At 41.1% G+C, this 13,648-nt stretch overlaps 1 protein-coding gene across 1 annotated transcript in view; it reads left to right on the top strand.

Moving 5' to 3' along the window:
- The first annotated feature begins 10,329 nt into the window (after positions 1 to 10,329).
- Positions 10,330 to 13,648, top strand: part of slc25a13 (solute carrier family 25 member 13) — a 49,703-nt gene continuing 46,384 nt past the window's right edge. The window contains exons 1-3 of the mRNA XM_084378839.1: positions 10,330 to 10,429; positions 12,408 to 12,461; positions 12,626 to 12,768. Of these exons, the coding sequence (XP_084234965.1) occupies positions 10,418 to 10,429; positions 12,408 to 12,461; positions 12,626 to 12,768 (209 nt within the window). The 5' untranslated portion in view covers positions 10,330 to 10,417. The remainder of the gene's footprint in view (positions 10,430 to 12,407; positions 12,462 to 12,625; positions 12,769 to 13,648) is intronic.

The raw sequence follows: 13,648 nt of genomic DNA, 5'->3' as shown, positions 1-13,648 counted from the left end.
ATTCGAGCATGTGAACATGACACTGGATAGTTGAGACGGTGTGGGATCACGCCACAGCCTCACCGTCGCTTAAACCCGTCCGGATTTTAACCCGATCTGACGTGCTGGCACACAGAAAGAAACAGATGGGTATGTTTCAGTTTAACGCTATCCCTGGTGGTTGAATCACTATGAAAACACAAGAGTTTGGTTTGATGTCAGGACGGATTATGAGTGCCCTGTTTCAACTGTGCAGTTTATGACATGATCCATCCCGCAGGACTTTGACAGATATAAGTATAATTTAACAACCGTAAAAAACAGAGCGCAGGGAGTGTATGTAGGTAGACTATACCACCCTACAAGGATAAAACAACATGTCTGGTCATAATTGAGTAAAAGACCAGACTCAAACCAGAAATTGATTCACGCTCAGATTGGGAAGCTTGAATGTAGGAGTAGTAAACATAGGGAATGAACGTAGGGAATATGACAAATCGTTATAACCACTTTCTGACTGATCAGAAACTGTAAAGATGCTAGATAGTGAAGATCTGGAAGGACATTGGTCTGTTTTTCAAGATTTTGATACTCCATCATTCAGTTAGACAACAGCTAATGTTAGCATTCTTAACACCTCCTAGCTAACGCTACTGTTTAGTGTTATACGATAAGAAATGTCAATTAATTGTAAAATATCGATGCACATTTTGTATATATTTATTTTACCCTGGAAACGAAACACACTGCCTACACAGTCTTAGCTAGGAAGTGGCTAAATGCTAACATTAGCCAACAGGTTATCCAATGTGTTATTTTACCTTCAAATATGGGCCAATGTCCCTGCAGATTTTCACTATCCACAGCAGTATAACATTATCTTAGCATTCGAGCTCTCTACCCTGAACGTGACGTCAGAGAAAAATGGCCGCTGTATGAATATGGTCTATTGTTTGCGAAGAAACAGAATGGAAACTGCTAAAAATGAACTAGCCTAGCTTAGCAGACTCGCAGTTACTGGTGTCTCTGAAGCCTGAGTGAATTTCACATGATTTGAGGTGGTTAACCTACCTTTAAATCACATGTTTGAATGTTTTTAACTAAATAATAATGTTTTTTAAAAATGGCTGAGCAAGAAACAAGAACGTGTTTTGTTTGCAGACATGTTTCCACTGCACGAACAATGAGTGCAGTATCACAATGGTCTTTCTTTTGTTTATTTTTTATTTTACGTCTTTGGAAATAATTCAAATTATTGAAATGTAATTATTTTTTGAACTTCCAACCCCTTGACTATATCTGTAATGAGTTATGTGATCGGTATGTGGAATATGACACATCATGGACCTTGGTAATATCCCATAAAGACCAATACTGCTCATTTTTCGGCTGATAGTAGCCTACAACCTGCGCGCGCTGTGAAATAACAAACATCGCTGACGTAGAAATTCTTACTGAGTAAATGTTTTGCATCTATTTAACACAAGTCTGAGCAGAGTCCAGTACTTTTATCAACACAAAGGGGGGATAATAGCCGCTGTGATTAAGAGTTTATTGTAAAGTGAATCAGTGTTGCATGTGAGTCATCCTCGTGCCATCATTAAACCACAATGTGCAACCGAGCCAAATGGCCCTGCGAGGATGGCAGCGTGTTTTTAACAGTGACGTCTGTGGCAACAACACCCCCTGCCGCGTATCCTTCCCGTACGCCCATGATACCTGGCAATTAGGGAGTTTGTTTTCTATTTTTGCTCCTGGTTTTTACCCCCATCCCCTCCCGAACCTCCAATATTTGAACACACCAGATCAGCCATCCACCTGTCCTGCTGCACTTAAAAGCATTGGACAGTGAAGGAAGAGAAATTAACAGGGGGGACAATTTAGACACCGGAGAGGCTTTTTCCGCCAGAGCAATAAAGCACACTTGATGTTATTATCATCTCTGGTGAATTATCAGGCCTCTGATAATTGTAATTAATCAATCATCAGACTCACTCATGCACTCCTATGAAACCCAGCATCGCCGTAGATCAACCTGAGCAGTGTTGACCTATGAGAAATCAATGTGCAGCCATAATTCAAGGCAATAAACTAGAGCTTCTTGATCAAGTAATTAGCGTGCGGATAATTACACTTCACGCAGTTTCTGCATCACAACTACACAAGGGAGGGAAACTGTTGTAGAAGTCCATTAAAGACCTTTAACATTCCACAATCCAATTCAAGTGCACATAAAAAGGTTGCAGGACAAACCATCCTCTCAATTCACATCGATCATCTTCACCACATTCAACCAAAAAATCTCACCACTTCACTGTGGCCGCGTTCAAAACAATAGCACATGTTTAAAAAGAGAGTTCAATGACAGACAAACTCATAAAATGGGACATAACATTCTCGCTCTCTCTTTTGCTGTCTTTGCCTTTCAGCACTCTCTTTCTCTCTCTGTCTCTCCCTCACACACACACACACACACACACACACACACACACACACACACACACACACACACACACACACACACACATCTGGTAAGACTGGGTGGGAGGCCTTGGCCCAGGCACAGTCAACTGGTCCCAGTCCCAACAAGGAAACAATTAATCATGTGTGAGCGGCTGTCTGAGTGTCTGCTCTCTGGACAACAACAACACTCAGCCATTTATCTCCCCTCAAGGCAGGACAGCCAGCCAGCGCACCACGTAGGCATGCACTCTCTCATCCTCTCTCTCTCTCTATCACACACACACACACACACACACACACACACTGGCTGATGTGGAAGAACAAAAATACAGACACTTCCAAATACACTTAAATGAACACATGCACGGAAGAAAAAACACATTAATGCATGTACACATTCTACAGCAGATGTGAATGACATTTGGCGATGCACGGACACACACACTCCCACACAGGTGCTCGCTGTTTTGTCATCCTAATCAGATAGATGTCAGCACTTCCTAATGGCCATGATGACATATACAGGAGCTACATGCTGCTGGCTTACTACAAATCTCCCAGATCAAAGAGAGACTAAAACAACTCAACTTTCCTTCATAATTCATTTGAGAGCGATGCCTTTTTACGGCAGCTGCCTTTGATATTTCCAACTATGTTTGCTGTTCATTACCCAAAAACAGAATGGAAGGAGTGGGGCGTTTCCCTTGCGCTCTTCTAAGATGATGGAGCAAACTTGAGTTGACAGTCATTTCATTTCAGGAAATTCAGTCCTCTTTAATTTAACTCTTGGTCTTCCGACGTGGCAAGGCAGGTTAGGAGTGAGCTAAAACAGGCGAGACTTGGTGAAATGAAATAGGAAATTTGTCGTTTATCCCTCAGTGCTGCATCTACCTCAGACAGGGGGTGGTTTGTGAGTTAGGGTGTGTGCATCATGTTGCTTTAAAAGTGTGTATCTACTCTTGTGAATTAGTGTAAGCGGGCGTGCATCTGCATATGTGTTAGTGCATGTCCAACTTTGTGGGGAAAAAAGCGCCCTAAACCTCAAGTGGAGCAAACAAAGAGGCCGGTGTGTGTTTCAGGATGGGGCATCTGGATGGCATCAGGAGGGCCTGGCAGATTGGTAGTGACACAGGTTACTCCTGAGGTCCCTGTAGAGAAACACATCACTGCAGTCTGCAGTAGAAAAGGAGCTTTGAAGCACCACTGAAGAACACATCTGCATTCCAACAGTTTCATTCAACTATATATTTTTGGCTGAATATAGGGTTGCACTTTTGCAGGTGGACCACTGGTAAGAGTTTGTTTGCAATGACAAACAAGTGAAAATCAGTCAGGAAAAGCCAGCCAAGACAGAATACTTATATTTCATGGATGCAGTGCTGTTGATAGAAGAATCAGCACTTTGAACATATCACACAGCCATAGTTGTCTCACAGTAATAGTTTGACATACTGGGAAATACGCTCATTTTTGCTTACTTGCTGAGAGCTGCTGGATTTAAAAGATCACGTGATCATGTGGTCTTGTGAGTCCATCTTGCCAGGCTTCAAACATTGTGCTTCTGTCTACAGCGGTTGAACCAAGCATCCCATGATGATCTACTGGCAGCTACATGGTTTAGGTGTGACTACCAGTGAGATAAGTGACTGTTTAAAAAGAAAAATGGTTGCTCCTCAAGGGGCTCGCATAGATGCTGCTTTAACATCTGTTATATCAGAACTGGAGAGTATATTTCATTGAAAGAAGAGTAAAGAATGGCACTGAAGGGTTTTATCAGTGGAAAAGATACCGTCTCTCAACTGGCTTTGGTGAGAGCTCTACCAATGGGCGAAACTGGTAGTGCTGTCCCAGTACATCATATGGTTTGGAAATCTGATTGGTTGAGGTTAGCCTGCGATAGCTTCCTATATCAACTTTGCAACCATCTGGTACATCAGGTTAAACAGTTAGATGCGGCGATAGATACCACTCTCATGATTATATGGTAATTATGAAGCTTATGCTAGCAGATGCTTAGCTTAGCATAGAGACTGAAAACAGTAGGAAACACGGCCAAAGGTAACAAAATCTGCCTACGAGCACCTCTAAAGCTCACTTTTTAACAGGTTATATGTTGTTTGCTTAAACTATACAAATAAAAGGCATCATAAGAGGCATTGTGACTGTAAAAACAACATGTTTATGTTTTATGGTGGTTGTGTGCAGGACTGTGCTGGCCAAGAAATATGTGGATTTTGTCAGCGTTGGACAGAGCCAGGCTAGCTGTTACTGTCACTTTTCCTGAAACAGGTATTATCCCTTAACATAAAAGCTAAGAGATAAGATTAACAGCTAACCGACATCTATAAAACAAATCCCTGCTAAACGTTTCATCACACTCTCCTTTGTAACATTCTAAAACTCCCTGCGCCAACTTGAACTTCAATTAAGTCATTTCCACAAATGCGACCATCACTCTCTCGCTCCTTCCTTCTCTCTCAGTCCAGGTGGCAGCTTGACAGGAAGAGGAACAGGAAAGGACTTAAAGATTTGCTGCTGCTCTCGTTCTCCTTCAAAGACAAATGTCCCTCTGATAATTTCCCACAATGCTCCTTGCACGGAGGCCTCTGTGATCAGCGGTTATGAGAAAGCGCAGGAATCTGACAGATAACTGCCTCAACCAGGGGCACAAGAAGAAGAAGAAAAAAAAGGAGGTAGGCCTCCTCCTTCTCTGTTTCTACCACCTACTCCCCCGCCCTCATTCCCTCAGCCTGGTCGCTCTGCATTTTGCGGGAAGCATCTGGGTTCATTTATCCCAGCCCAGGCAGGCTGGAGGACCCCTGTGCCCTCTCGGGTTGCAGGGTCTGAGCATGCTTCAGTGTGGCTCCTTGTTGTTGTGGAAGAGAGGAGCTCGAGCCTGCCCACTAGCCCGTCTGGACCATCTCAAAGCGCTTGTCCACCCCTTCCCCTGTTTCGCCAGGCCCCCGGCCCATCCCAGATGCCCTGAAGCATGGTTAGTGTAGCGCTTCATCTGAACTGAAAGATGCTAAACAGATTCATCCAGAAGCTACAGCGAAGACAGCCTGACTTGAGGTTTAGGGGAGTTTCGTGGCAGATGGAAAAGAGGGAGAGTCTGCAGAGGAAGCAAAGCTGGTGCTTCAAATAAATGTGTGTGGGTGGGTGTAGGTGGGGCCGATGTTAACTTTACGTGTCTCACATGTTTATGAATGCACACGTCAACATTTGCATAATGAGACAAGCGGATGCACACTACATCCGCAATACGTTTGCAGGAAATGCACTCCCATGTCTCAAGACCGCAGGTGAAATGACTGAGAGGTCCATTCAGCCCTTCTGTTTGGTATAATCCACAGTCCACTCCGTGCCAGACGTCAGTGCGGGTTATCAGACTGCACAGCTGAATGGAAGCAGAGTGAGTCTGGCTGCTTACTTAAAGTCATTGAGAAGTTATTCAAACACCCAGTTATTATGGTGTAAACAAAGGCGGCTTGTCACACGCTATTACAGATATGGTGTTTACAAGAATGCCACTTTAATGCAGTGCATGTTATGTATGATGATTAAGGATAGTGTTTGACAACCGACTGATTGGGGAAATGAAAGTAGATCATAAGCGGCATTGTTTTGTTGTAAGACAGACAGCGGAGACTATGCAAACAGAGCGAACTCTATTATTTTGCTAATAGGCTCCCTATATGACTGATAAAGAAAGGACATAATAGCTTTTATGTATTAGCACAAATAGTGTTTTTTTTTCCTTATGGGAGAAGTCGTCCACCATAAAAATGTCAAAATATACATAAGAAGTACTTTTTTGTCTTGGACATACTGCACATTAGATGGATTAAATGGCTGGTTTCATAAGAATGGCTATTTTCTTGCTTCATTTCTCTCCTCGCCACCTTCTTGTCCTTTATGCAAAACAGATTTGTCTGAGTCGTCCTTCTATCTGGGCAGGCTGTCTACTGTGTGGTTTCTGTGACATTTCTAAGTTATATAAAATTCCCACTTTGGCAAGTGTGAAGTTTGCAATGGTTTCTCGTTGCACAATGGAATGAATTTGTGTTATTTTCAAATGCTGCGCACAACTGGAACAACTCTGGCATCAATCTCGTTTCTTACATGAAACCTATTTAATTCGAGGGGAAATAACGTGGTTATAATTAAGTGGTTGCAGGTTTGTAGCCACTGTGTCCATCAGAAGCCATGCATCCTGCTGATGTTTCCTTGAGCAAGCGACAGATCTGATTAAGAACATCAGCTAAAGTTGTACAAAACAAAAAGTGATTCTTGGATGAATTAAGATGTGGTTTGTCAAGGCCACCCAACTGGGGACATATAATTTGTTTTTGCCATTCTTGATGGGAATAAAAGCCCATTTTTCTCCACCTTTAACTGTTTTTAGTTTAAAATAATTGTGCTCACGGAGTTAATAAATCAAAGTCACAAACAGCTCATTATATGGCCCACAAGTTCATAAAAAACACATTTCTCCAGTTTGCCTTAAGCTATTTTTGACTCAACTCTGCATCCTGGCATTTAACCTTTCATGCTCTGTATTACAGCTGCTATTTTTGACTAATATTTAAAAGATAAATCTGATATTATTTGACAGCATTCTTGTTGAAAAATCCCATTAAAAGACCCAAACTAACAATGTGTTCATCCATGTCTCAATACTCTCCAACTTCCTTTACTTATCAGTGGAACTCAACCCCGAAGCCATTGAGTGCCACAGAAATGAGTCCCAAAACCAGGAAATAAGTTGGCACTTTTTCACTTCCTGTTCCCTCCTCTTGAAGTCAATGGTTTTTTTGAATGGGTTTTCAGTTTGATGCCTGAAATAAGGTCTGTGGTTCACACAAGCTTGAGATATTTTCACGTTTTGTTGTTATACATTAACTATATCAGTAAATATTCCAAGTAAAGTGTTTATGGTTGCTAACAAGCTGCTTTATGAGGCTATAGAGGTTGTTGGAGGCATTTAACATAGAAGCATCATTTATTTCAGATCAGTGTTTTGGGGTATGGCAAAGGCAAAATCTGCAGTTTTAGAAATTTTCAGTTCACTCATATTTGTTAGCATGTATGACGCGTACTGTCAAAAACTAATGAAATCTTGCACCTCGAACACAACCCATTTACAGATGCAACAGTATAATACAGTACAATTTACCATTGACCCATGTTCTACATCAACCCTAGGAAACTATTTTGGCAGGAAGTGACAGATCAATACATTTCTAAGTTGATTCCTCATTTTTACTCTTCTGTTTTTTGCTTTGTCTCCCCATCCCATACATTTAAAAATGACAATAGGAATAGAAAGTATTCTTGAATTGTGAAAAACAGGACAAAGCCATTGCCACAAGCGGCCTCTTTTTTTTTTCAGGTCAGAAATGTCTTACAAATTTGAATCTCATTACCATGTCATGAATACGTCTTTGGGAATCCATTAGGCATTTCCTGCCTTAAACTACAATGAGAATTCACACTCAAGCTAAAAAGAAAAGAAAGAGAGGGGGAATGAGAATAAAGCCTGGGCGAGAACATTACTGTAAAGCTGTTTTAGCTTTTTCAGTCCACTTAAGAGGAGGCAGAAAAAAAAAAGATGTGAGTGACTGACAGATGATAGCAATAAAAGTAAGAACAAACTGGCCATTTTACTGCGGTAGGGCCATTTGAGAAGGGATTATTAACTTGTCAGCATTTCAAACCGAGACACAACTTTTTCTCCCCCAAAACACATCCCCATGTCTCTGTTACTTTTATTAGAAAGTCTTTAAACCTTTTGACCCCAGAGGGCCTCCGTTATTGGCTGTTAATAGGGAAGCGCTGGTCAGTGGGGAGACCCTAAGTGCCCTATTAATCATTTGTTTAGAGCTCGGGCCTATTTTGGAAGCTCTGTGTTTAGTGTGGGGTTAAAAATAGCAGGAGGCAGATTGAGATGGCCGTCCGCCACTCATCATTCAAGCTGTCAAGACACGTGGGCCCTTGGGGACGTGGGCAGGAGACCCCTCGAGCCACCAAAGTTCAAAGGTCGGGAGGTTTATCATTATTACCCACGTACTCTGTGGCGCTTGACAGAATCATTGTTTGTTTGATTTCCAAAAATAGAGGCTGAATTTCTCTTCTAAAAAAGGTAATTTTTAAAGAATTTTTCCACATAAACAGTCAAGAGTTTCATGTCAAAAACTGCTAGACATGGTAGTTTACATGTCTCAAGTAAATTTTGCAGTTCATGAATAAAACACGAGCAAAGCAAATGCTGCTACATGCTTCCTACACCAAATGCCACAAGTAAGTGAGTTGTTTGCCGGCAGATTGACAGTGATGGGAAATAAAATGTCATGGGATCAAATCATTAATCTTGTCAAATATTGTCATATGACAGGGGAAAATACAGGTGTGGAGATTGCATCGGCTGATAAAACATTACTTACAGCCATTTTTCCAATAAGCAATGGACTCAGTGCTGTCAATATTTGGAGGGGATGCGAGGTATGCCCTAGCGAAGGCCATTTTGCGAGGAGCAGAGAGCCTGCTGGGAAAAATACAGTGGTTCATGCTGGGTCTCCGGGAAGCTGAAAAGCCACCGGCAAAAAGCTATGAATTATTTTGAGCGCAAAATACATTTTCTTTGAAGACTGTCGGGCCATTAGAGCCCTTTTGCTCCCTTTTAAATTGTTTTTATGCTGTGAGTAATGTTAACCTTTGCTTTTGTAGTCATGAAATTCTCTCTGCACCTTTTTCCCTCCTGGCACAAAGCACAGATGGGCTGGAAAAGCTGGAAATAAAGTATAGGAACCATTTACTGCGAGGAAAGAATAGGTGTGGGGAAGGAACTAAGGCTTTTATTCTGACGTCTGCAGACCTCTGTTTCTTAGTACAGCGGAGACTCACTGTGCATAAGAATAAACCCACACGGTTATTTCTGTGTTATCATGTGTAATATACAATAAAGCTTGGAGCAAAGATTGCAGCTGAAACTTTTAAATACTTTGCTGCTGCCGGAGGCCAAAAATCACGCGCTGTTGAGTATGATGGTGATTTTTTTTCAAGAGGGAGGAAGTGGTCAAGTTGTTTACATGATCATTGTGGATGGGCCCCCGGGCACAGACACATAAAAGTCCCCATCTCTTAATACCATCGCAGCCCCCTCACATTGTTAGCAGTCACTTTGCATGCTTTACACGTTAAATCTCAACTCTAAGGTTTTGCTGTTGGTTAAAACATTTTTTTGCCCATGCTCGGGATAAAGAGAGGCCCCAAATCTATCACTCCTCTTCATGGATAAAAAATAGCCTACTATAGCACACAAAATATTAATTCTGTTATATTCTGTTGATATCTTTATCAAGCAGGGACGTTTGAATGGCTTTAGTAGTTTCTAATGTAGGCTTACTATAGTCTAAGTATGCATTGTGTAGCTGCATTAGGGAATTTTAAACCAAAATATCACAAACAATAGTACAAGATGAGACAGCTCATTCTCTATAGTGAAGAATCAGGAGTACTAAAGTGACCTGTGCCCTGGAGCCCTAATGAGAAATGCTTATTATAATCAATTCTAACATATGATCTTGCTCAGGGGCCCCAAGACACCTTGGGCTCCTGGGTCTGTGTCTTGTGGGCTCATTCAGTAATCCATGCACAACATATCCAGGGACTCGGGCAGGAGGTTATTATAGACAGGATAACATTAAATGCCATCTTCATTTAGTTGGTATGTAAAGTTTTTAACAAGACACCAGGGCAGAAGTAACTCTCTCTCACACTTACATGGATCAGTATACTGTATGTATGAGACGTGCAGAAGACACTGACCACTTGACCTCTCGTGCCCCCACCGTGCACCACGTGCGCAGCTGATCCTCTCTCATCCTCCTTTCACTGCACCGGCGCGTGATCTCCATGGGAACGTCGTCACGCAGGAGGAAGTGAACGGGACTGTTTGACAGCGAGCTTGCTTAGCATGGCAGCAAAGGTAAGCTGGAGACTTTTTTAACACATCAGTTTCTCCTCCTTCCGGGGAGCTGTCGCCTTGTCGGTGATGTGCTCGGTCCCCGGAGGGTCTGCTCCGGAGGTCTCCGCCCGTTAGGATGTCTGGCCGGGGGGGTCGTTAACTGCCGGTTAGCCTGCTAAGAGGATGTGCTAGAGGTTACCACTGGCCACACGGCAATGACATTGAGGCTTTGCTGTAGCCGGTTAGCTAGTTAACGCTAACTAACTTAAAGTGCATTTGTCTAACGGTTACCGAGTCAAACTTGCTGAGCTGTAGCTTCAGCACTGGTGTAGAGCTCAGTTCTGATACTGTTGCTGCTTTTTTTTTTTGTTTAACACTTTGGGCCCCGTGTCTGGTTTACTGGGCTGTCTCTGTCAGAAGTAACCGGTAACCTCTCATAAAGTAACGTTAATCAACTTACCGGTGCCAGGAGTCGTTTAACTGCCCTGTCCTTGTGTGTATACAACCAATGGACTATTTTTAGAGAAGGGTTTAATTTACACGCTCATGATGTACTATACACAACTTATCTGGATCATCTAATAGTTCTGTACCTATGGAAGCCCATTTGCGCCAGTTAAAGAAAAAATAAATAAAACGTAGCCTTGATTAAAAAAACAAAAACAAACCCAATTGTAAGGCAAAATTATGAGAGAAAAGTCAAAATCATGAGATAGAAAGTCATTAGTATGAGATAAAAGTTGAAATTATGAGAAAGAAGTGCTGATTCTGAGATGAAATGCTGAAATTCTGCAATAAAAAGTCATAATTATGAGATGAAATGTCATAATTGTGCAATCAAAAGCTGAAATTGTTAAATTAGAAGTCAAAATCACGAGGTAAATGTTGACATTTTATCCAATCACACATTCAATTATGACTTATCTCATTATTTCACCTTTTTATCTCTTAATTCTGATTTTTTAAATCTCAAAATTAAAATAATATTAATACTCAATAATTGTTCATAATAATATTGAATTGTCTTCAACCAGAACTTCCATCATTTACAGCCCCTTTGCTTTCTGATGTTTAGAATATCACCCCAGAAACAGCATTATGGTCTACACAGGGGGTCTGGACCCGCAAAGTGGTCGCAATTTAAATCTGAGGGGTCGTAAAGTGATTGAGGAGATGGAGAAGACATTACAAGAAAACTAGAAACATTTTTCTACACAAAATATGTGATATAGCTAGAGCCCGACCGATATATCTGTTGGCCGATATTGGTTTATCAGAGATATATCGATATCTGTATCTGTATCTGTATCTATATCGTATACGTATGTTGTGCGATATGAGCTTACAGAACAATACAGAAACAGATGTTCAGTGAAGTTTACTGTTTCAGTATCATTTTGGGCAATAAGGTTTATGGTTTAACTGTAAAATATCTTTCCTCCATTACATACGTATCTTTGCAAAGTGTTTGAGGGATCATTGCAAAAAATTTTCTATTAATGTCTATATTCTGTGTATATAAGAATATTGGCCTGTATGACAGTATCTGAATTTATGAATCTAAACTCAAGGTTTTCCTTGAACTTTCTAAGTTTACTGCCCTTTTCAGTGACTGGAACTTGCTCAGTTATCATCACGTGACCTGCAGAGCAACTACATGTGATGACACCTGAGCAAGTTCCCCAGAGTGATCCAGTGAGCTCCATAATAAGTGAGAGTAAATTAACCTTGAGTTTAGAATATTTGGTCTGAGATATGTGTTCCCAAAGAATGAATCTCAAAGCTCAAAATTATATTTAATTGAGTTTTTTTGTAATCTTTTTCTTTGTTCATGAAGTACTGGGTATGTTTACATCTTCAGGCCCCTCAAAGTATTCAAATTAAACATGTCTGAACTGCTGTTCTGTCCTGTTTCTAAAACAGCGTTGCAAAATGAGCTGTTGTATTCACTTGGTGTATCAAAGTCGTATTCACAAAATGTTCACTTATTGTCTTGCAGGCAGGTCTGCCTAGGAGGGCCGACCCCACTGAGTTGAAAGCCATTTTTGAAAAGGTAGGATTTTACCTATGTATTCTTTTTTGTTTTTCTCTTTTGTGCTCGCTCTCTTATAAAAGAAGCTTTTCACTTGCCATTCGATTTACGTTTGTTTCCTTTTCGATCAGATTCTAAAGCTCAGCGTGCGTCCTTGCATCTTGCGTCTGTTTTTCTCTTTACAGTATGCCAGCGTCAAGAAGAATGACGACTGCTTCATGTCGCCGCAGGACTTTGTGAGCCGTTTCCTCCATGCCCACACAGACATCCGACTGTCAGACGAGGCCACGAATCTGCTGGCTGGAGTTGTGGATCAGAAGAAAGATGGGTTGGTGCTCTGATATTTCTCTTTTAATAGGATCTTTTGTTTCACATAAATGAACGCGTTTGTACAATGGGTTTGAAACAGAATTTATCAGATAATTGTTGCACCTTGGAGGATTTACTCGACTGTGATACAAAGAGGGCAAATATAGCCATAGATTCTTTACAAAATGACAGAAATAGAGGATCAACAACAGTTCCCATGAGGATTGACATCATTATAGTTTGAAAATATCTGTGGCAGAAGTTGCTGTGAAATTGCTGTGCTTCTGCGTCTCTATTTAAGCCACACATTTATCTCTTCTCATTAATATCAAGCCAACTGCTAAGTAGTGAGCTTATGAAGGACTCTTATTAAAGCTATCAGTACATGTATTATGTATCCCTTTGATCTCGTGTGACTACCTTTCTAGTGTTATTTTGCATTTTATAAACAAACCTATGACTGAATCCTTTGGTGTAAAAAAAATCACAGAGGGATGCTCATACTTGAATTATATAGCAAAGAGACATCAAACCACCAAAGGGCCCTTTCAGGTGTTTCCTTCTTTGTAGATATACCCCCAATTTCACACTTACTCCTCCCCCCATCCCCATCACCCCTGTTTTTTACATTAATATGTATGTATTTAATGATACATAATGATGGGTAATAAAATGTTAGGGTAAGTCAAAAAAGATAAAAAAAAAACAAAAAAAAAAACACATTGCCATGGTAACCACCTGAGCTTCTACAAAGAGCAAAGTGCACATGGGTGCGTAGTTTCATGTTATTACATCTGCTTTAAGGTGTGTGTGACTGTTTGTGTGTGTGTGTGTGTGTGTGCAGAGGATGGTGAGATGGAGTAGTGGGGGTTTTGGAATTGGAAAAAAGAGAGAGCAAG

This window comes from Pagrus pagrus, assembly GCF_965226575.1.
Source record: "Pagrus pagrus genome assembly, chromosome: 17".
Taxonomy (NCBI): Eukaryota; Metazoa; Chordata; class Actinopteri; order Spariformes; family Sparidae; genus Pagrus; species Pagrus pagrus.
This window is presented reverse-complemented; position numbering and strand designations above follow the sequence as displayed.